Source organism: Chelonoidis abingdonii, chromosome 1 (assembly GCF_003597395.2).
Source record: "Chelonoidis abingdonii isolate Lonesome George chromosome 1, CheloAbing_2.0, whole genome shotgun sequence".
Taxonomy (NCBI): Eukaryota; Metazoa; Chordata; order Testudines; family Testudinidae; genus Chelonoidis; species Chelonoidis abingdonii.
The window spans coordinates 127565464-127589439 of record NC_133769.1 but is presented as its reverse complement, the minus strand read 5'-3'; the positions used below and the strand labels follow the sequence as shown (position 1 = coordinate 127589439).

Sequence of the window (23976 nt, the reverse complement as noted above, 5' to 3'; positions counted from 1 at the left end):
GTGGCTGGCTGTTGGCACATCGCTGAGCGCCCTTGGGGGGAGGGGAACAGTGTGTCTCTGTGCGCTGCCCACACCCGCAAGTGCCACCCTCAGCTCCCATTGGCCAGGAACCGGCCAATGGGATCTGCAGGGACGGTGCTGGGGATGGTGACAGTGCATGGAGCCGCCTCCCCCATCTACCAGGGGCTGCAGAAATGTGACAGCGGCCAGCCACTTCTGGGAGTGACATGGGGTCAGTGCAGGCAGCCTGAGCACCCTGGATATCACTGCCCGTGATTTATTTTTGCGGGGCCCCCCTTGAACAAGGACCCCGGGCTGCAGCCCCTAAAGTCCCTGCCTTAATCCAACCCTGCTGATAGAAGGCTGCAGGGGGAGAGAAGCAGCCAGTCTGCTTCTCAGGTGAGCCTGAAGACTGAAGAAAGATCAGGAGTCGCTGAGGAATAAAGGCCTACTTGAAACCCTAGGAAGGTGGACAACTGTGCCAGACTGAGTCAGTGGGATGGAGTGAGGCACAGGAGCCTGTGGACAATTGCAAAAGTATCTAAGCAAAGCACAGGCTCATCTGTAAGGGAGACCGTAGCCAGCTGAGCCCAAATGGGTCTGAAGATTTAGTGGTCTTTATAGTTCTGTTGCACTAGTCCTAGGATATGGACCTCAAAAGAGATCATACTCTTGAAGGTGATTTGCCCAGATGGTCAGGCCACTCGTAAGGCTGGATTTGGCCAAAGAACATAAGAGGCAAACTGATGTCTTGCTGCTGCTGTGTCGCAGCCAGACATTACAGGGCACACTGAAGCCACAACTTTTCCAGACAGACCAATGTATGTGCACAATTATTCCCATTATACAGTCTGGCACTAAAGGACAACTTTCTCAGCTGATACAAATGGGCAGCATTCATTGATGCAGTGCAGTTTTATCCATTTACACAAGCAGAGAATTTGGCTCTCTGGCTCATTATAAATCAGATACAGTATGCAAATTACTGAAGAAAAGCAGTCTCAAATATATTAAAAGCAAGCTATTGTACTAAATAAGAACCCATGGGGAAAATATCCATATTTTCTTAAGGCAACTTCTACTACAGGGGAGAGCACAGCTCTTCTGCTGCTATCCAACTTGTTCATGCATTTCCATTCTAAACTGCTGCATTGCATGCAAACGAATGTACATTGTGAGTTTAGGAAAGTGATCAACACTGATTAACACATGATTTCTATGGGCCAAATTTTCCAAAGTGGCTCTAAATATGTATGTTGTCCCCTTTGTATGTGCATATGTGTGCACCTGTGTGTACAAACTGGCGAGACTGAGGCCTGGTCTACACTACGCGTTTAAATCGATTTAAAGAGCATTAAATCGATTTAACGCTGTACCCGTCCACACTACAATACCCTTTATATCGACATAAAGGGCTCTTTAAATCGATTTCTGTACTCCACCCCGATGAGAGGAGTAGCGCTAAATTCGATATTAACATATCGGATTACAGTTAGTGTGGACGGAAATCGACGTTATTGGCCTCCGGGCGGTATCCCACAGTGCACCACTGACCGCTCTGGACAGCAATCTGAACTCGGATGCAGCGGGCAGGTAAACAGGAAAAGCCCCGCGCAACTTTGAATTACATTTCTGTTTGCCCAGCGTGGAGCTCTGATCAGCACGGGTGGCGATGCAGTCTCAAATCCAAAAAGAAGCTCCAGCATGGACCGTCACGGGAGATGACTAGATCCTATCGCTGTATGGGGAGAGCAATCTGTTGTATCAGAGCTCCGTTACAGGAACATGACAATGCCAAGCGTTTGAAAAAAAAATCTCCACGGAACACGCGGCTAGCGCTGATCAGGCGATAACGGAAGCCAGAGACTCAATAAATGGACGCCATGGATGAGGAGGTACTGAGGCTCCAGCTATCCGCACAGTCCACAGCAGTCTCTGAAAAGTATTTGCATTCCTGGCTGAGCTCCCAGTTGTCTGTAGCTTCAAACACAGATGTGCTGGGCAGTGGTTCAGGGAATAGCTCCTCAGTCTTCCACCATCCACGTGAACGCATAAAGGGAAAGAAAATTTTCTTGACACGTCTTCACATGTTACCGGCCACTATGTGTACTGAACTGCTACCTGGTTAGACGCGATGCTGCGACAGGAGAGGCGGATCCAGCTCCTTCTCCTCTCCCTTCCCGGTGCGTACAAAGATGGTGCAATAGCCAAGTAACCGATCCTCATGAATATCTAACATGTTTGACATCGAGGCAACATTGCTGGTTACTCCTAGTAGATAAGGGACATTAACGGCTAATGAACCGCTTATCATAGACTGGGGGCTTCAGCCTCCACTTTCCGTGTAAAACAAGATTCGTATACTGCCTGGACTGTCACAGCAGCGCATGCTGGCGCACTTCTCTCCACCCACACCGCTTAATGTCCTGCCTGGACTATGATCCGCGCCGGGAGGCTGCTCCTCATTTATTCACCTAAACTCATGTTCTCTTATCCTGCATTCTTTATTCCTTCATGACACAAATGGGCAGGACACTGCATGGTATCCCAAGGGAAGGTTGGGGAGGAGGGAAGGGCCACGGATGGGGTTTGGCGTGCCACCCCGTGAATACTGACAGACGGAGCAGCTTGCTCTGATAACTGGTCCTCTAATACACTTGCCCTTCCTTTATTCTAGCAAGGACTGCTCTAATTTTAGAAACACATACAGGGAGAGATTGATCAGTCCCAAGTGAGTTCAATCCCAATTTTTGCTTTTTTGCGTTGCCGCCCCGGCCGATTTCAGCCAGTGCACTCATGATAGCAGCGGACAGTAACAGAGGAGGAGAGATAACCGCATCTCATTGCCAGTTTTCTCGGCAGTAGAACGGTACAAATGCCAGTAACCATCTCTGCGCTATTCATTGCAAAAAGCAAAGTGAATGCTGCTGTGTAGCGCGGGAGTAGCCTCTCTTCCGACAGTACCATCATACGGTGCCGGAACAGAGAAATAGAGCTGAACGGTGCTCACATGGCTTGCCAGCGCTATTGGCGTTCTGCCAGGGCATCCAGGGAGAGAGCGGCGTGAAAGGATGTCAGCTGACATGTTTTCCTAGAGGAGGAATGACATGAGACCCATTTACCACAGAACCACGCGACAATGATATGATTCAACCCAGATTCGCAAGGGCGGGGGAGACTGCGGGAATAGGAGATAGCTACGGAAGAGCTGACCCACATGCTGAACGCTTACGAAATTCGACATTAGCCTCGGACCATTGGACCACAACGCCGAATTACTGTGCCTAGTGTGGCCTCATGAAATCGAATTTATAATATCAGTTTTATAAAACCGATTTTAGCTAATTCGATATTATCCCGTAGTGTAGACGTGGCCTCACAATCACCTTATCTGCACATGGAAACGCCCATCTGTGGGCAGAAATGAGTAGGTATTGGAGTAAGCAGAAGGGTGCATGTGCAACTTAGACTGAGCAAAGTTAGAGGCTACTTTGGGAGTGCTGCTTTGGGAGTGCTGTTATCAGGCCACCCTGGGGCAAAGAGTTTCTGTCCAAAACATCTCTTGTCCTTTCCGCTCAGTGCATCTCTGAATGGAAAATCCAGAATTTGGCCCAAAGTTTCTGAAATCAGTTTATATAACATACATATACTTTAGTAGGTAAATAATCCATTCAATTATGCCCATATCTATGGAAAGGTTAATACGTAGTCCTGCCTTAGTGCAGGGGACTGTACTAGATGACCTACTGAGACCCCTTCCAGTCCAAAATTACTGTGATGCTATGAAAGGGACAGTAACTATTTAACAGTGCACAGTAATACTCTAAAGAAGTTCAGAAGATGTGAAGAAGAGTGTTTCCAGTTGAAACTGGAGAGGATATCTGTTAATTTAAAACACTGTCATGAGCCCTTAAGACTTAAAGAAAGCTTTGACTTCTAAAATGAAAACTAGCGAGTGATTTGTGCATTAGGGCTTCAGTTCCCAAGGCTTTCAATCTGGCAACTATCCCAAGCCGAGAATTCACTTTAAAAGAAAACAGTACTTTTGGACTGACACATTATAAACCAAGTTTCACCCTGGAACAAAATTTTTTGTCATAAATTCCTAAAAAAAGGGTTTCCTAGTGGAAGTGAAGATACCACTTTAACAGTATAAAGGCTGTATGGTGACATGGATATCATTGCTTACCTTTTGCTCTTCATATGCTTCTTTCAAACAAACATAGTTTGTAAGTGCTCGCATTGCTATTGGCAGCTTCCCAATTGCCTTCAGGTCAATCGGCTTCTTGTGGGCCGATATAATAAGAGTATTCATCCACCAGTAAGTTGCCTTTGAGAGCAAATTGACAAATGGCTGAAGAAATCTCACACCCAGATCCTGCAGGTCTTCGGGTGGCTTTACTTTCTGAGGGTTCATAAAAAATACATACCTCTGCAGAGGAAAAAAACATAATATGTTCAGCAATTATATTCTTTCACCGCAATTTTTAGTTAAAGTTATAATATATTGTGTAAATTCTCGGGCTGTTGATTAATCGCAGTTAACTCACACAATTAACTAAAAAAAATTAATCACGATTAAAAAATTAATTGCAATTAATCACAGTTTTAATCGCACTGTTAAACAATAGAATACCAATTGATATCTATTAAATATTTTGGATGTTTATCTACATTTTCATATATATTGTATTCTGTGTTGTAATTTAAATCAAAATATATATTGTTTTTGGTTACAAATATTTGCACTATAAAAACGATAAAAGAAATAGAATTTTTCAATTCACCTCGTACAAGTTCTGTACTGCAATCTCTTTGCCAAGCTTACTTTCCCAATGGGCTAAGGACATGTGAAGAAACAAAGAAGAGTAAAAACAATAAATGGGGAAAAGAACAAGGCGCTCATGGGCTTCCCAATACAATTGGGCCCCTAAATCCTAATCAATGTAGCAGAGGAAGGAGAAGAAAACACAAAGTGTTACCTAATGACAATGGGTGAGAGGGCAATTCTTTCCTGACACTAAGGTCCTGATCCAGCAAACATGTTTAATTTTAATCATGTGAGTGGCCCCATTGACTCCAGTGGAACGACTAATATACTTAAAGTTAAGTATATGCTCAGCTGGAGAGGAGGCTAAATTTCGCAATCCAGGCATGTGAGAAGGAGTCACTTCTATTTCTATGTTTACTCCAAATACCACTGATGTCTGTCCTGCCAAAGCCTAGTAAAGTGACACATACCCTAACTCGAATGACATTGATCTCCACAGCCATCAGCAGCCCATAGAGAATGACCATAATTCCAGTGATGCAGAAGCGCAGCTGTGAGAGCGGCACACCATCCTCGCAATATCTGACCAGCTTGATGGTTTTTGTGACAAAGGCCATTATCCAGTAAACAAAAAGAGCTGTGAAACAAACAAACCAACCCACACCATTTTAAGAAAGTACTTTTTAACTACACCAGTATTACAAGAGTATCAGATCAGTATCCAAATTAAGATTACTCTGAGTGTTGCTTCTATGCAGCTGTAGTTGCCCTGTCGCAGGGCCCAATCCAGTAGTCCCAAGGGTTGTTAGCCTCCCTAACGGGGGGCTAGGCTTGTGAGGCTTTTCAAGATGGAAGGTCTTGGAGAGTGAGAGACTTGCCCTGCACTGTTTCACTGAAATATTTTTTTCTTTCTTTGGCCTTGATCTTCCAATTGGATCTGCTTGGGCAGATCTCTGCACCCAGGCACAGCCAACCTGAAGTCCATGGGGCTTCACATGAGCGCAAAGGTCCAGCCGAATAGATCTAATTTCAGGTCTGGGATCTTTATTTGTTATTTTCTTTGAGGAAAACAAAAAATACCTAGCCTGATGAATACATAGTGACCCTTCGGGTATGAAAGCTATCAGGGTACAAAATTACAGATGTGCTCTTAGAGGGCATTTTTGAAAATGTGATTTGTAAAGTTAAAACTATAACCTTCCTCTCAGTTTGTGCGAATAGTCAGCCACTTCAGACTGTTAAGCAACAGGTAGTATTGGGTGTACACACCCCTCATGCAGTCTCCAGCAACCCCTACCCAATTCCTATGTTTTGACACTGTAAAAAAACCCTCTGTGGCTACAAGTTTCAGAGCCCAGTGTACAGAGTCAGGCTTGTGGCACTTACACTACGGCACTAAAATAGCAGGGCTGACATTCCCACTCAGGCTGGAGCTCGGGCTCTTAAATTCACCCACCTCATCAGGTCTCAGAACCTGAGCTCCAGCCCAAATGGGAACAGCTACACTTCTATTTTTAGCCCTGTAGTACAAGCCCACCTCAATTGACCTAGGCTTTGAGACTCAGAGCTGTGAGGTTTCTTTCAGTGTCTCCTGACTGGGAAAAACACGGTAAATAGTTGGCAGCTATATTCCTTGAGAGCAACCTGACTTCAGTCCCGCTAGAAACAATGGGAGTGTTGTCAGATGCTACCGGTGTGGTGCTCTGCTCTGTTCAATGTTGGTATCACTCAGCTGCGTGCGTGTGTTCCCTCTGTGTCCTGCCCCAGCTCTGCAGATAGCTGACACAGCAGACCCGAAGAGAACCCCCAGTGACCACAGAGTCTAGTAAGGTACGAAGGCACGTCGGCCAGGTTTATTGCCGTATGGACACAATTGCAGTTCCCCGTAGATTACTTAGTCTACCGGGCATACTACGAGAAAGTGTACCTGGTCAATGGACTCGGCTCAGTTAGTGGTGGGAATTTCCACTGCCCCTCGGGCCAGACAAGACCCGCCTGTTCCTTGTTATCTGTTTGGAATGTGCAAGTATGTTGAATGTTCTAGATATCTAGTGTTCGCAGATACTAGTTTAGGTACGATATCTTCTTGCAGCATCAGCCCTTCCTTGCCAGCTATCTGTGAGCGGGCCTGCTTGTTCACGCTAACTTTGCGTTTATGTTACGCAAAGCTGGACCATTACTTTAGCTCAGAGCCTCACGACTCATACCTGAGGCCTCTGATACAAGGTTTATATTTATCAGGGCCTCCTCTTACTACAGGGAGTCCGCGAAGCATCTTACTATAGGAAATCCGCCATTGTGATCTGCAAGTATGCAGGGAAATGGTGTGTCAGAGCTCTATCTGAGGGCAATGCTGTAGCTGAGGCCAACTAGGACATACTCCTCAAGATCAAGCTTTTTTGAGTAGGCGTGAGACAACATTTCCCTTGATAAATTACCATTTGACTATAGCAGGTTCACTTAATTCACAGAAACCATAAATGAGCAGTTAAAATAGCCCAATTGTAACAACTCAATGATAAAATCACAGGAATTGGCAATTTCCTTATACTCCAGTCCACCGTAGTCAAGTGTCAGGGCAGTATTCAGGTTGAGCCCGTGGCGGGGGCGAAGGGGCGGGGGCCAAACGGCAGCACTTTGGCAGCAGCTGAATCTCATCACTCCATTCTTCGGTGGGAATTCGGAGGCGGGTCCTTCACTCCCTCTCTTCCTCTTTGGCGGCAGCTCAAAGAGGAAGAGAGAGACTGAGGGAGCTGCTGCCGAATTACTGCCAAAGACCCAGATGGGCCACCCCAAGAGTGGACGGAGCGCCGCCCCTTTGTATTGGCTGCCCCAAGCACCTGCTTCCTTAGCTGGTGCCTGGAGCCGGCCCTGTCAAGTGTGCAATAATGTATCCCAGAGAGAAAAAAAGTAAGCAGAAAATTTCTCCCTGGCTTTTCATGAGCGTCATAAACCTTCTCAGGGTCAGAAAATTTATTTTGAAACATGAAACAAACCAGTGGCTTTTTGAAAAACAGCAAAAATAAGATAAGCAACTTACCTAGCAGTAACTTTGGAAAGTTAGACGTTTCAATATTATGGTAATAGACAATAGCTGTGGTGGCAGCCACAAATCCCATCATAGCTGGCAGGAAGAGATGCAGGTGGCGAGATTTCATATTTCTGAAAAGAAACCAGAAATACAGTATAAATGCAACTGGATTTGGTGTCTTTTTTCACTTTCATAATTTTATGAGTACATATGAATTGAGTGTTTATGATGGATTGAAGTCCTTCATTCACAGCCTGGAGACACTATGGGTGGATGTTATACAAACTTCCACAACAGACAGTGACATTTTTTGAATGTCAATTTTTCAATGAAACTTTTTGTGAAAAAAATTGAATTAAAAAGATTGGATGAACATTATCATTTTTGTTCTGATTTTTTGTTTGTTTGTTTGTTTAGTTTGGGGTGGAGGCTGGACCAGTTATGGAGTGTTTTTTTAAAAAAAGTAGAAAAGTTTGAAAAAATGGTATGAAGTTTTGTATTAGTTTTTTACCATCTCCAATAAAAAATCAATCATCATCTCCTCTTCTGGGTCAAAACTGCATGGCTTGTGTGATGGGGTCTACAAAATCTCTGGCTAGACAAGAAGGAATTAAAGAGCAGCTGTGGGTTCAGGTCGCTCCACCTCACGGCACCTCTGAAGCATGCCAGACTTGGAGATGGAGCCTTAAAAGGGAGAAGCCCCCAGCTCAGAGACCCTCAAGGTGGGGAGGTGGAACGACCACTCATTCTCAGGTTTCAGAGAGAAGCATAGCAGAGAATCAGCTGACTTAGGTGTCTGTGAGCACAGAACAGTAGGATGGTTGGCTGAAGGATTCTGGCAGGACAGAAGGACAGTTGTTGGTCTTTATTTCTGATAATTAAGTGTCCTTTCCTTCGTTACATGAGGGAACTGGGACTAGGACCTTGACCCAAAGCAGACCCCTGCTGGGGAAGTAGGGTGACTAGATGTCCTGATTTTATAGGGACAGTCCCAATTTTTAGGTCTTTTTCTTATATAAGTTCATATTACCTCCCACCCCCTGTCCTGATTTTTCATATTTGCTGTCTGGTCACCCTACAGGGAAGTAAGCCTCCCAAGGAGAAGGCAGGCTAATTGGGGAAGTAGCACAGGGAAGAAGAAAGTGGTCTGGCAAGACAGATCTTAACTACTTGCTACAAGGGTCCCTGGGCTGGAACCCATGGCAGGGGAAGGGACTGAGTTCCCCTACAGCCTTATTAAGGAAACTAGTGTGAAGCTTCAGACACAAGGGATTGGAAAGACTATTGTGCCTTGACCTGATGCGAGGTTCAGGGACTATTGGTTTAAAACCCTCGTTTATCCTGGAAAGGGTGAGACTACAGTGACCTGGCCAGATGGCCAAGTCACAAGGCAAAGAGGACCACCAGTGGATTGGATGGCTAATTGGCTGGACTACGAAGAGAATAAACAATGCCATGCTGCACCTAGCCACAAAGCAGTGCATCGGTTGGTGAGTCACTTAGTCAGAGAGGTACAAAGGTTCTAGAATATATGATCTCAGATAAATCTAAAAAGTGGAATGTAAAAGGGCAGGGGACACAATCATTGGTGATGCCTAAAAGAGAAGTAAGAGCATTCCTGCATCCCTTCAAAATGCTTTACTACTCTAGTTGAGAGCACAGTGATGCCTTCTTTGGATACAGAATATTCTGTATCCATGTGCAATACATTCAGCTGTTGTCAGCATTTTCATGCTATAGTAGCTCAAAGGGGGGCAATAAACAGCTAAATAAAACTGCTTCACCTTTATCCTTTTAAAAACTGGGAACCTTGTTAAGCAGAGCCCCTTCTCTTTAGGAAACTTCTTTAACAGTCTTGCCACGCTCTTAATGAAACTAGCTAGACTCTGAAGCAGACACAGTCACTTACGCATCTGAAACTATGCCCTCTGCTATTTCACAGACATGTACGAACAGGAGGGTGAATGTCAGAATCCACCGCAGATTGTGTCCAGGGAAATGCAGCCATGTGTTGTGATGGATCTGGACTTTCGAACTTTGGCTACCCCAGCCTGCAAAATAAAATTAAAAGAAGAAAACAAGATCACACAGTAAGTCAGTGGTAGAACTCAGGAGTTCTGGCTCCTAGTCCCCATGCCTTGGGGAACAGAGTGGGCAGTACACTGAAGTGCAGTGGGAGGCTGTGATGGGATGCACCCCTGTATTCACACCCTACGCACCATTGTAATAATCTTGTACAGAATATACCTTGTGAGGTATCATTTGAAAACTAATAACTTGCTGGTCAATCATATCATGAAGAAATGTACATAGCAACATTACATTTAAAGTTATAAACAGAAGCTGAAATTACGACTCAAATGTGTTTACCAGACAAGTCTCGGGATTGGGTAAATCTGTTTCTTAAAGACAAAGGACAAGCTGATGCTCCTAGCTGATGCCCCTATCCAGGTGCCATCAAAGTTGATGTGTAATCACCCATAAAGTGGCCATTCTTTGGCACGGAAGGGGGCAGGAATAAACAGAGCTGCACCTTAGCAAACAACAGCATGGAACCTCTTTCACCGTCACACTTTTTGGCTCCATCCTCACAGCGGGTATGAACTTTATCTAGGGGTAAACCTTTGAAAAATGCAATTTCAAAGGGTGACTGAACTATAAAAGTGAGGGGCAAAAACACCCAGTTATCTTGGCCTATCCATCTCTCTCTTTTCCACCTAAGAAGACAGAAGAAACAGCCTATGGACTTTGGGAGCACGTGGTAAGAGTTTCATCTTTAACCTAGTTTGTTAAGTTTAGAAACGGTTTTGTCTTTATTTCTCTTGTAACCATTTCTGATTTTCATGTGTTATACCTGTACGCACTTAAAATCTAACTTTTCATCATTAAATAAACCAATTTTATTCTTTAATTAAAACTAATGCAAGGAACTGTGTGGGTAATTCCTTTAATGGCAGCAAACTGTTGTATATTGATGCACTTAGAGGGGCAATGGACCTAATATATCTGGACTGTTCAGGAGAGGGCTGGACAGTGCAGAACACACATTTCTGGGGGGAAATCCAGGATTGGGAGTGTGTTAGGATCACTTTGCAGGTAGTAACCAAGGCTGCTGGGAGCCAGGCTGTGGCTGGTGTGTTGCTGATTGGCTGCTGGGATCAGAGTTGCTGGACCAGGGCTATACACAGATACTCAGGCTGTGACCTGCATGCTGTTTGTGAGGAGCCCAGGTTAGGAGCTACAGAAGCAAAGCATTGTGAGGCACCCTACGTTGCACAGCAGACGTGACACAGGCCCACACTGCTCTGGATTGCACACCGGAGTGTCATGAAGACTGAGATGGATTCATAGATTCTAAGGCCAGAAGGACCACTGTGGTCATCTAGTCTTACTTCTTGTTTAACACAGACCATAGAACTTCCCCAAAATAATTCCTAGAGCAGATCTTGTAGAAAAACATCCACTCTTGATTTAAAACTTGTCATTGAGGAGAATCCACCACGACCTTTTGGTAAATTGTTGCAATGGTTAATTACTCTCACAGTCAAAAATTTATACGTTATTTCCAGTCTGAATTTGTCTAGCTTCAACTTCCAGCCACTGGATTGTGTTATAACTTTGTCTGTTGGACTGAAGAGCCCATTATCAAACATTTGATCCTCATATAGGTACTTATAGACTGTAATCAAGTCACCTCTTAACCTTCTCTTTGTTAAGATTAACAGATTGAGCTCCTTGAGTCTATCCTAATAAGGCATGTTTTCTAATCCTTTAATCATTCTTGTGGCTCTTCTCTTAACCCTCTCCAATTTATCAACATCCTCCATGAACTGTGGGCACCAGAACTGGACACAGTATTCCAGTACCAGGCATGCCAGTGCCAAATTCAGAAGTAAAATAACCTTTTTATTACTAGAGATTCAACTATTTATGCATCCCAGGATCACATTAGCTTTTTTGGCCACAGCTCATGTTCAGCTGATTATCCACCATGACCCCCCAAATCTTTTTATTCAATGAATAGACTGACAAGTCCTGAATGACCATATCATTTTGTTCCTACTAATCAAAGAATGGGAATGGCAGGAAAGGCAAGAGCAAAGGGACAATAAGAAGACACTCAGTAAATTCTCCAAATGCAATAAAATTGTTATCTCTCTCCCTTCACCCTCAAGACCTGGGAAGGACATAATTACCTTAGTCAGACAAAGCTTATTATCCTCATCCCAGGCCTGCTGAGGATTATCATATCCTCAATGAGCTCTCAGCAGCTCCTGATCAGTCTTATCCCCCAGCAGAAGAGTCCAAAGACCAGGGGAATAGGACTAGGAGAAATCTGGTTCATGCTGAAGGCCACTGTGTCTGAATGTGAGGCTATCCACATGCCCACCTCAATGAAGTGACAGTGAATGTAATCTGCACACTGTATACAACCGAGTAGGGCATGTAGGTCAGAAATAATTGCTGCAGGTGGTTCATCTGACATTGCATATCTGCTTTATTGCCATTTAGGGTGACCAGATGTCCCGATTTTATAGGGACAGTCCCGATTTTGGGGTCTTTTTCTTATATAGGCTCCTATTACCCCTCATCCCCATCCCGATTTTTCAGACTTGCTGTCTGGTCAACTTATTGCCATTGCAAACACACTCCTCTCTGCAAATGGAGTGATCAGACCTGGAAAGTCTAGTCTTTGTCTCTCACTTCCTTCATTTGTAAAACTCTTCTATCTAGAGACATTCTTAGGTTTACCTTATTTATGTATGTAAAGTGCTTTGAGATCCTCAGATGGAAGATGCTATAGAAGTATGGAGAATTATTATTGTTAAACAGTGCAGTCTGTTTCACACCAATATCCACTTTTGATAACTTTGTGCAACACCCTTTTAAATGAAACTGCTTTTAGAAAGAAAGATTTAAAAAAATGAATGACCTTCAGTCACCCTCTCAGGCCTAGGAAGGAATGAATGGGATGAAAAGAACTGTTGCACTCCCTTTTGTTACTCAGGGTCTCCGGAAGTCTGTGTCATTGCAAAGTCCATTATATATAAAACACTTGAGCAACGTTGGCGCAAGGTATTGGGAGTTCTGCATTGCTTCTGTAGAGGTGAGGAACATGGAGTTGTGTGTGTTAGAACAAAAGATGAGCAAACAGGTTCTGATTAAATAAGAACTAAATTGAAACTGTGGAACTAAGAGCAAGTCTACATTACGGGGTTAAATCAACTTAAGTTACACAACTCCAGCTATGTGAATAATATAGCTTAGGTTGACTTATTGTGGTGTCTACATCGCGCTGGGTCGATGGGAGAAATTGTTCTAAGGATGGATTTATCATCTCTTATTTGTGTTTCCAACATTGGCATGAGAATGAATTATCCTTTCTACAGTGCTTCACATAATTATCATACAGACAGACCCAAGACATAAATTTTGGAATAGCTCTAAACTCCATCAAAGTTCAAGGACAGATCTCATGTCCTAACTCTTATAATCTAAAAACAGAGACAGTTGCAAAGTTCGAACTTGGAGACAAATTTCTCCAAAGTTTGAGAGAATTTGGATCTGATTTTCTGGTTAGATTCCATCTTTTAAAGGTGGGCCCATGTTGTAAAATTCAGATTATGTACTGAAAATTCCCATAAATGAAAGAGGGTTGACATTAACTCTTCTGGTTCAGGCCCATCCCTGCATTAACCTCTCTTCAACATGTCCCCTCTTGACTGGATTTCCATTCCATCTCTTCCTCATGACACCTAAATGAAAATGTCTAAACTGAATGGATTGCGCCAGTCCTATAACATAATAAGGCCCCAGTTCTGAAACATATATGCGTGCTTGACTTGAAACATATGCATGATTATTTTCAGGATTGGGGGCCTATGGCTGGATTACTCACCAATAAACAAAATTGGAAAGGTGATAAATAACAGGAAGACATGAGGAACCAGGTTGAGGGCATCCACGAAGCAGACATTTTTTAGGACGCCAGCACTGATGTCATAGGCAGAAGCATTGTCATTACCACAAAATGCGACTTTCATTGCTTCCAAACAGCTTGATTATTACAAACTAGAGACAAAACACAAGAGAAACAAAAAAAAGTAAAACATCCAAAATGATCACCTAAGCTTTTTACATTTGTTTTAGCTAAACACAAAATTAAAACAGCATCACTGAGGCTTTTTTAGTTATGAGCAGACTAAATAATTCAAAGAGAATAATTTATTAGACATACGTAAACTCTGATCCTGGAAACTCTTATGCACATGCTGAAAGTTAACCTAAAGTGTGCATAAGTGTTTCCATGATCAGGGCTTTATTAAAAGTATCCATTGAATACATAGTGCAAATAAATGTTGATCTCCATCACATTCATGAACAGCTCATTGCACATATTCAATATTCCAAATGCAAAATGGAGATGGTCAGGAAACCAAACATGTTTTAAAACCTTGCTTCCATTTTTCATCAGAAATTTCAGTGTGCCTAAAGCTAAGCACATGTGTAATTGTTGGTTGGATTAGAGCTATGGAGTCTCAAAAACACCACAGTATGTCTTCTGCAGTCTCCCTTCTTAGGATTTGTTGTTCCATGGCTACAGTGCAAGCCCTCTACCTCATTATCATTTATAAGAGAATCAAGCAGGGTTGAAAATTAAATGCCTCCTTAGAGATTTCTTTACCTCCAGCATACGCACACTAATTTGTTACGGTAGGATTATTCATGAATGCTTGATTGGTGACGTTAACTCTTTTAAAATACATTTTTTAAAAAAATTAAAGACATTGATGGGAATAATCCGCAAAGTTCCTGATTCAGCCAAGCATATTTGCTTGCACATAAGTATTTCACTATTCAGCAAAGCACATGCCGAGTTCCCATTCAAGTCAATGGGACATAAATACGTGCTCATGTGTCTTGCTGAATCAGGATAATAAAAAATTACTCAGACTACATGAAATATAAGAAAAAACAAGGTTAGCTGAGTCTGGTGTCTTAGCAACAGCCCAAATCCTTCTTGCCTTACTCACACACATAGGTCTGTTGACTTCCAATGGCATTATTTGTGCAAATAAGGCAAGTATGATTTGGCTCAAGAATCTCCTTAGAATGAACACAAACATAGCATTTTTAAAAAGAGTACATGCAAGTTTAAAGAGACATTGTGGGCCTCACTGAGACCCACATTTCTGTTCATTTAATAAAAGCAAACAAGGAGCTAGAAGGGCTTTCAAAATTTAATTTGAATAGAAATGCCTTCATTAAACAGGTTTTCTGAAAAGTGTTTAATAAATTGAATCATTTTTCAAACACAGTAGCAATGTACCGGTTGAGGAAAACCAGCAATTGAATAACTGCAGGTCACATTAAGACCCAGATCCTGAAAACTCAAATGCATGGGTTTAACTTTGCGCACATGAGTAATCTTTTCAAAATCAATGATACTATTTGCATTGTTAAAGTTAAGCATGTGCCTAAATGTTTGCAGGACCAAGGCCTAAATGCTGATTTACACCCATGTGATCAGTGAGATTTCACTGAAGAATTTGGCACAGCATCTACATTCAACAATGTACTATGACCATTAGAGATTTTCTGCCAACAAGAAATAAAGTGCAAATAATTCTCGAACTTCTTAATAATGAAAACCAAATATAATGTTAAAAATATGTTCTGTTTCAATAATCTACTGAGTTATTAGCAGGATACAAAAGGAATTTTTTAAAAACGTATGGAGGTTGTTTATTTTTTTTTTTTTAATCCTGACATGTTTCCCTTTAAAAGAAACATAATGGTAATCTGCAGAAAATCTTAAATGCTGTTGCCTAATCTTTATGGAGGGTCAGAAGTTCCATGGGAGTTCTGCTGGGAATTTTCTTCCCTTTCCCACAAGCAATATGACTACATTCTCACACAGCTGAGTAGGCTATCATGCTCTGGTTGTTAGACTGAGATTAGAAGGCAGGTGGATCTGGGTTCTAATGCGTTTTCAAACACTAACTCTTTGTGGCCAATGAGATCCAATTAGTCAGCTCTAAAACTGAGTAAAAGGATTGTGACATGAGAAACCATGTCTCAGTGATCAAATGGGGGAGGGGATGTTTGCACTTTTCCTTCACTGGGAGAGAGATGGATGGTTGGGACCAGAAGTTTCCGTAAGAGAGTGAAATGTTAATTGTGTGAAGTGAGTGCCCTCAGCTAGCCTGTTCCATCCACCAGTAGTCTGTATAGTCTCATATCTGATCTCTGACAGTGGCTAATCTTGGATGTTTCCAAAAAATATTCAGAACAATCGTAATATACATATGTCACACTTCAGGGCAACTGCGTCCATATTTCTCCCTTGTGCTCCACCAAGGGCACCCAATCTAGCCTCCAGGCTCCTCAGCCATCACCTTTCTTGGGTAGAGACCTGTGTCTCTCTCCCTCCTGACAGGAGTTTTTCAGGCTGCACAGGCCCCTGCCCACATTGTGTTATTCCAGCGAGCCAGACTGTCTACGCAGGGCACCGTCTGCATTTTGCTTTCTCTTTGAAGGCTTACGCACAGCATAATTGCAGAGGTCGCAAGTCACCACAGTACATTTATTCCTAAGGTGGAAGCACTATAGAGAAATCATATAAAACACCATAAAGATTGTTATACGCATGTTAAAAGCTTATCAGATGTCACCCATCAGTCTTATGGACTTTAGTAGGCCAAAGTCATTCCAACCCTTTCCAGTAAGTATTGCCCCCCCGCCACCACCCTTGGACAGACCGTCCTGTCCATTTCCTGGATCAGAAAGCAGGATCTGTGTAAACTCAGTGTAAACTCAGGCTATTTATCCAAAAGGCCTTTCTTTGTCTGTTGGTCTCTGGAGAATCCAGTCTGAACTAGTATATGCAAGCCTCTCCAAGCGGTGTTATTTCTCTGGAGGTGTTACAACGTGAGCAAATTTGCCCCATTGTTCTTAGCTCTCAAAGGAGCTGAGGCCCCCCAGCCCCATGGAATTACATACAAACCCTGGCTCACAATGATACATACATTTAGAATAGTGAGATCTCCCAAAAACATTGCAGGAAATTGCATATCTGTCTCAGCCTAATTTTGCAACGCTATTATAGCAAACCTACAGCCATCTAATACGTTCCCTGGCATTGTTGCTGCAAACCACAGCCACTTGGCTATCTGTAGTGAGAGCAGAGATAGAACTCAGATTCTCCTGCTCCAAAAACACAGACACATAAAGCCTGAGACTTTCTGTTATTGTCTAGGGCCTGTGTCACTCAGTTGAGCAGTTCAGGCTCCACCTAGGAAATGGGAATATCATAAACAGACGTTAGTAGAGCAAGTCAAAATATTTACTGAAAAATATGAAAGATTTTTTTTTGTTTCCATTATATTTTGGAGTTTTTCAAGGAATATGTTTAATTTCTTTTTTAATGTTCAATTTTTTCATTTTTTTTGGAAAGTGAGAAGAATGTAAAAAAGCCACTTTCTGACACTTCCCTCCCCTTTGAAAAAAGGGGAATTTTTAAAACGTCAGATCAGTGGGCATTTTCCCACCTTCTCTCACTTTTTTGCTTTTTGTTCCTTTTTTCAGTGAAAAAGTGTTGGGTTTTTTTTTTTAAAGAAAAAGAACAAGAAGTGTTCTGTTACCCATTGAAATGAAACAACTTTTTGAAAAATATTTTTGTTGAAAACAATAATGTTTTTGACCAAAACAAAAATGTTCCAGAAAAAAATTCTCTTTGGTCAAAAAAGGCATTTTCTATTGAAAAGAAGTTTTGACAGCAAATTTGCAATCAGCTGTAGCACTACCGAATGCACATCACTCTTTTATAAACTCTTTATATTTGTGGGGTCATCAAAGAAAAAGGCCATGTTGAGAGAGAATTAATCTTATAGGAAATTTCGAGAGTACTTACTTGCAAAAGTTTGTACAAACAATTGATTCACAGTGTGAACTATATAGACGGGTTTACTATTCCAAATAAGGCAGTGGAACTTTTAGGAAGTAGCAGAGAAAATCTGCAGTTACAGATTGGGTATTATAGGTACTAAAAAGGCTTAACAATAAAAAAGGAACTGTAACATTTGAGTTTGATGTTCTCAGTCCAGTTCTCAAGTGTTTATTTCACAAAACCCACTGTTTGGCATAAATTAGCACACTTTGTGACCTCAAAGACACATGGTTGTGGTGTTCAAATGATCACACAGCATGTACTATTTAAATCTTCTCCAGTTGTCTTCCACATTTCCAGAGTTTCAGCTCTGGTGGGGGTTTTAACTGCTTCTATTCAGGTTATTTTCTTAATTTGTTTTACTCCTGGTAATGTGGTGTTCAGTTCAGCATTTTCTTTTAAATATAGCTGTAACAAATCTGTCCTTTTAGGCCTATAGTAAACTTGTTTTATTTAACTTTTGTTCCTGTGATGGGGTGTCCACCCAACACAAGGTCTGAACAGACAAAACAGGACAATTAACCGAATAAGCTACACCTGGAAGAGAGCCAGGGATTGATAAGGGACTGAGGAAGTCCAGCTGGGGGAGGCTTTTAAAGAGAGAAAGTTGGTGATAGGAGGAGGGCTGCATGTAGGAGCTCTGCAGTACTCCCTAGAGTGGAGGGGAGCTGGTTAAGTAGAAAGAGGAGTTCTATGGGGAGAGTAGGCCCTGGGATCCTGCCTTGGACTAGACTCTAGCAAGAAGGTGAGAGGGAGCGGAAGAAGCTCCAGTGGTAAACCCAGAGGTAGGCCAAGAGACAGAGAAGTGAGGTAGGACAGAACCCAAGAAAACAGCAACAGAATCAGAGCTTGAGCAGACTGGTTGCTGGGTACAGGTTTCCTGGGCTGAAACCTGTACTAATGGGTGTGCCTGGGTTCTCCTACCAGCCAGTTGGTAAGTGGCACTGGCTTGGAAGTAGATCAGAAGGCTGCCTGGGACTGCAGATAGACAGTTTCTCTAGTGAGACTTTGATATCCCAGAAGGAGAGGATTGTAGTGACCTGATTGGAGGGCAGAATCACAAAGAGACAGCCCCTTGAGCCCAGAGAGAGACCATGGGGTGAGTGACCAAAAAAGAGTGTGCCTGACTGGGCGAGAGCTAATGCTAAGATGTAGCCACAAAGTGGTGACTGAGTCCATGACAAGTCTTCACAAAAATCTAGAGCTGGCCAAAAATTTTCAAGTGAAATTATTTTCATTGAAAATTAGCCTTTATCAAGCCCTGAAACTGCTCTACATACATGGTGTGACCTGGGATCCAAAGGAATCAAAGAGCAAAAAGGTGGATTAAAGTTACCTTTGCCCCAGTTCCATCAACTGTGTCAAGCAGAGTTAGAATATAGCTGAAGATACAGATCTAAAACTGAATCCAAAGTTGACTGAAGATGCAAACAAATAATAATTGAAGTACAATGTCATTAATTTAGCAAACCCATATTAAAGGGAGATAGCTATAGAAACACAACAGAAATGGACATGTGTGGCTATTTGAAGAGGTAGGCAGAGAGGTAAAGCTGGTCAAAAATTTTCCATCAAAACATTTTTGATAGAATGAGGGTTTTCAATTACATGGAATTGAACTCTTGGGGGACGTGGGGGAATCAGATTTTCATTAAAAAAAATGAGTGCCCCCCAAATGGAAAACATTTAGGATTTTGGTAACTGAAAACTGCAGTTATTGGTTGGATTGGGGGGAGGGCTGTTTTTGAGGGTTTTTTTTCAATTTTGTTTTCATTGAACTTTTTTGCAGGAATATCATTTCCTGCCATAGACAGTGTGCTTGAAGTGATAAAGACAAAAGGGGTGAACATAAATGCTTGTGTGTCATTAGGTCTGAAAAGTTTATGTATGATTTTTTTCTTCAGGCACCATTAACTGCTGGTCTGTACTTCTGCTAACTCTTTTGGCTCCTGAGAAAGCCATGCAGGGTGAAGGACCCAGCCATCAAGAGGGCTCTCTGTAGGGCTACAGAGTCCAGGCCTCAACAATCCCCATTATTTGAGATGTCAAGCCCACTGACTCCTCAGTAATATCCTCCCTTTCAACTGAGGGGAACATTCCATGGAAAATTCCTTATTGAGTTTTCTGGACTTTATATCTCCACACTATGTTTTACCAGAGGAGACCTCTCACCATGTTTCCTTATTGCTCATGTTTCTGACTGCAAGATAAATCAGACCAATAATCTTTGAAACTTGGTTTCGTTTTATGTCCCTGTCTTAGTCAAATACTCAGACTTAAGCAAACAACTATTAGCTGACCAGATGGGCAATACTTCAAAAGACAAAAGGAAATAAGGCTGGAGAGAGGGGTGGAGGCTGGCAGGATGAAAAGGGTAGACCCAAGCTGGTTTCAGGGACAGTATGCTTTCAGTTCTCCTTTTATTCACTCTGAAATCTGACGCCTTGTTGGTTTACTTTGATGAAAGTTATCTGGAAGGCAGAGAGATCCTGCAATGCCTAAAAATAAACCTGCAGCCACTAAACATTCGAGATTTTGTTGTAAAACTCCCACTAGCTAGCAAGATGGGCCTCTCTGGTTTTGGACGGAGGTACAAAGCTTGATAGTATTGTAGTTAACAGCAATTGCTACAAATGTGGTTCAGGATTAAATAGTTGCCATGGATGAGAAGAAGGCTGAGGGGGAAGAAAAGCCAGTTCATTACAGAGACATGATCATGAAAACATGTCACTCTTATCCTAAACTTTGTAACGTACCAAGGAACTTGTGACTCTGAAAAGAGGCTCCATTTAAGGATCATCAGATGGTGATTCTCAAGACATGAGCCAGACATTGAGATACCTTTTTTATAAAGGATTGTGAAGATGCCAATGAGGAAATGGTGGATAATATTTAAGACCGCACACATCAAACCAAGATGAGTGCAAAAGCCCTGGGAATTCTAGGGCAGCACTTTACTTTATACAATGTTTATGAAATCTAAAACTTTTTCAAAGTAGGGGGAAACTTCTTTTAAAGTGGCACTTAAATGTTGAATATAGTTCTCCATAGACATAGGTCTTATTTTAACTGGATTATGATTCTGTTCTCTATGAACTGCAAGGCATTCGTGACTATTAAGAAAAGAGAGTAAAATGTGGGCCTAAAGCACTCCTTGTTCCTTGGAGCACGAATCCTTTGAACTTCTATGTCAAAAGTTATTTTTCTTTTGATCTTTAATTAAATAGCCAATATGTCTTTACCCCAGGATCAAAATATATCCATGAATTTATTGCTTTTTCAGGGCTTTTTTAACCTCTGTTTTCTTCCTTGTCTTGCATGTGATGTACATTTTCTGTTTTTTATTATATATACAGGATGGATAGATTAAACAGGCAGATATTTACAAAAGTACTCAATGGTTAACTCTGCTAACCAGCTGATTCATTATAAAAGGCCATACCTTTGTTTGTCATTATAGCAGTTCTCAATATTAAGGTGATGGAGAAGCAGAAGAAAAGTCTACGGTGATCTCTGACAAAGAAGGGCAAATCCTGAAATCAACCCAGTTTCATGGGTATAACTGTCAGCCTGATCCTGAGTTTTACCATTGATTTCAGCGTGCACAGGATCAATGTGTAGAGAGCAGAGTATTTCCCAGAATCCTTTTCCTTTTCTAACGTAAACTTTTGTTTGTTTGAATTTTTTTTCGCCCTAACGCTGCCTGACTCTGCATAACATAGTCTGAGCTATTCAGAACTTAGATTATCTGTTATCAGTCTGGTGAGACTGGAAATAAAGTTCTTACAGTTTGAGATGTATTTGTTTTATCAAAAATGATCCTATATATTATATTTTTCTTATTATTATTTCAACCAGGAGCAAATAATTTAAAGATATTTGCTAGCCTGATAACTACTGTTCAGATGATGTTGGGCCCTGACGTGATAAATTAATTATTCTAGCTACTCTACTGTTTTCCAAGCACTTAGCAATATAAACAAAGAACCTGATTCAAAGTCAATGGAAAGATTTTCATTGACTTTAAGGGGGTTTTGATCAGACCACAATGCACAGAAAATACATTTTTGAATACATTAATGAATGTTCAGGAAAATATAGGATTATAGCTGAAGCCGAGCTAAACATAAAACTGACACTGAAAAGCAATTCACATAAATATTTACAGCTGTCTCTCAGATACAGTTCTGCTTGCTTCTTTTTTTGGAAACTTCTTAATACACCAATTTGTGCGGTTTCAAATGGTAGCATGCTACACCGTCTGCTGTGAAACAAGCTGGGATTTAGACTTCAGACATTAGGACAGGACAATTGTAAAATCAATTAAAAAAAAGAAACATAATCCTACGAACAACAGTGAAAGCATCAACGGTTGGGAATGTTAAAGTCTGAGCATATTGGTTTGAGAAGGAAAAGTTAAACAGATTTGAACTGTAATCCCCAGGAAAATGCAAAGAGAAGTCTTGTCCCACAGACATAAGGGGAAGGAGAAGGTTAGTGGGAGATAACAGTGGGGGGTCTTGCTGCATGCCCCGTTTCTTTGCTGAATGTTAGATCAAACTCTGTAGCTTACCTTCACATATACATACACAAAATATCAAACCCAGTTTTCCCTTGGTTGTGCTATGTGATCAATATCATTCCGATGGCAAGATTCTCCTCCACTTTGTGAAGCAGCTCCAAACCCTGGAGTGGATTATTTTTAGGCTGGTGATGGGAAGATCAGCTGCTGCCTCCTATCGAGTTTCCACAGTGAACAAACTTTCCTTGTCTTTCTCACACACTCAAGAGGGCAGAAAACTGGGAAGAGACAAGCAACCAAAAGGCACCAATTTTTAGACCCCTGAAGCTCCAATCCCAGGGCCCCCAGGATTCCTCCAGATTGCATTTATTTTCATTTTCCGGGGCTGAAGTGCTATGATACAAAGAGGTTGCATCATGCTGCACAGATGATCATCAGGTGATTATTCTAGAATAATCAATATGCCCCAAGATGGTCAAAATTCAAAAGGGCGTGTGTGATGCAGCTTTGGAAAACAGTATTGGTAAAGAGCATAGCTCTGCGTTTGAGACTGCAATTTTGCACATCATCATGAGGATATGGGAAAAACTGGATCTACTTGGATCCTACCAAATTTTGGCTTAGAGCTCCCAAATTCTGTTGTTAAAATACAGAATACGTCTAGTCACTTTTAATGCACATAAAAAAAAACAATGAATTGGAGCAGCTGCACTTCTTTGCAGGATTTTTTTTTAAGTGGGTAGAACTTTTAGTTTTGGGACATAAAAGAAAAACTAACTGTGCCAAGTGCCAGAAAGAGGTTTTTGTGGTGCTGCTGCACCCATTTACTACAGTATCTGGATTGTTTGGTGTGCTAGGAGCTACTACATATTTGTTTTCTAGTTAAAAAGTAGAATTAGTATATGGAAATTTAAAATGGCAGAATCCAGGTGTGAGATATCTATTTTTTTCAATGCTATTGAGTGGGATGCATCAGGGTTCAGACTTTTCCATCAAAGCAAGAGCAACTATCCTTATTTTCTATTTAGATTGTAGAGTTTAGGGCCAAAATTTGGAAAGATCCAGCTGAATCCAGATGCCAGATCCAGGATCTTGCAGTACTATTGTGCCACTATTCGTTATAGTTGAGAATATTTTGGTGCAGTAGGAGTGGTTACACTTGTTCTTGATTCAGAAATGAGAATTTGGGAGCTTGTAGCCAAAATTTGGCTTGATCCAGAAGGATCCAGATGTTGAATCTAGGTTTTTGCAGTGCAAACTTTCCAAGATTCAAAAGATTTTGATTTTCTAAAAGGGATTAGACTTGTGCTTTGATTTAATTGTATAATTCGAAAGCTTGGGGGAAAAAATTGACAGGATTCAGATATAAGCAGTTTTTACCTTTTTCCATTATTTTGTTACCCTGTCACTCTGGAAAGAGATAGTGAAAACCTCAGATTCATAGGAGAATACCATGCTTAGTTTCTCTCCATCTATATATGTACATCAAACCTTCAGCTACCTTGAGTTACTATGACAATTTTCCACCAGGCATTTCCTTGGCATTTCACTTTTTAATTTTTTTAAATTCAGATAAAGTTTTACAAGAAAAATCGTAACATGGGCTTCTGAATTTATATATATATCCTTCAACAGGATCAAAATAAAATCTCAAAATGTTCTCATTAGCGTTTAAAATAGTATTGTGATCATGACATTTCCTG

General features: G+C 41.6%; 1 protein-coding gene across 4 annotated transcripts in view; it reads right to left on the bottom strand.

Annotated features, from left to right (window-relative positions):
• Window positions 1–22632, bottom strand: part of ABCC9 (ATP binding cassette subfamily C member 9) — a 119630-nt gene extending 96998 nt beyond the window's left edge. For all 4 annotated transcript variants that reach the window (XM_032798330.2, XM_075069972.1, XM_075069966.1 and 1 more), the window contains exons 1-6: window positions 22325–22632; window positions 13702–13874; window positions 9712–9853; window positions 7812–7933; window positions 5242–5408; window positions 4190–4432 (exon numbers count right to left, since the gene is read on the bottom strand). In XM_032798330.2, the coding sequence (XP_032654221.1) occupies window positions 4190–4432; window positions 5242–5408; window positions 7812–7933; window positions 9712–9853; window positions 13702–13846 (819 nt within the window). In that variant the 5' untranslated portion in view covers window positions 13847–13874; window positions 22325–22632. The remainder of the gene's footprint in view (window positions 1–4189; window positions 4433–5241; window positions 5409–7811; window positions 7934–9711; window positions 9854–13701; window positions 13875–22324) is intronic.
• Between the last annotated feature and the right edge of the window lie 1344 nt (window positions 22633–23976).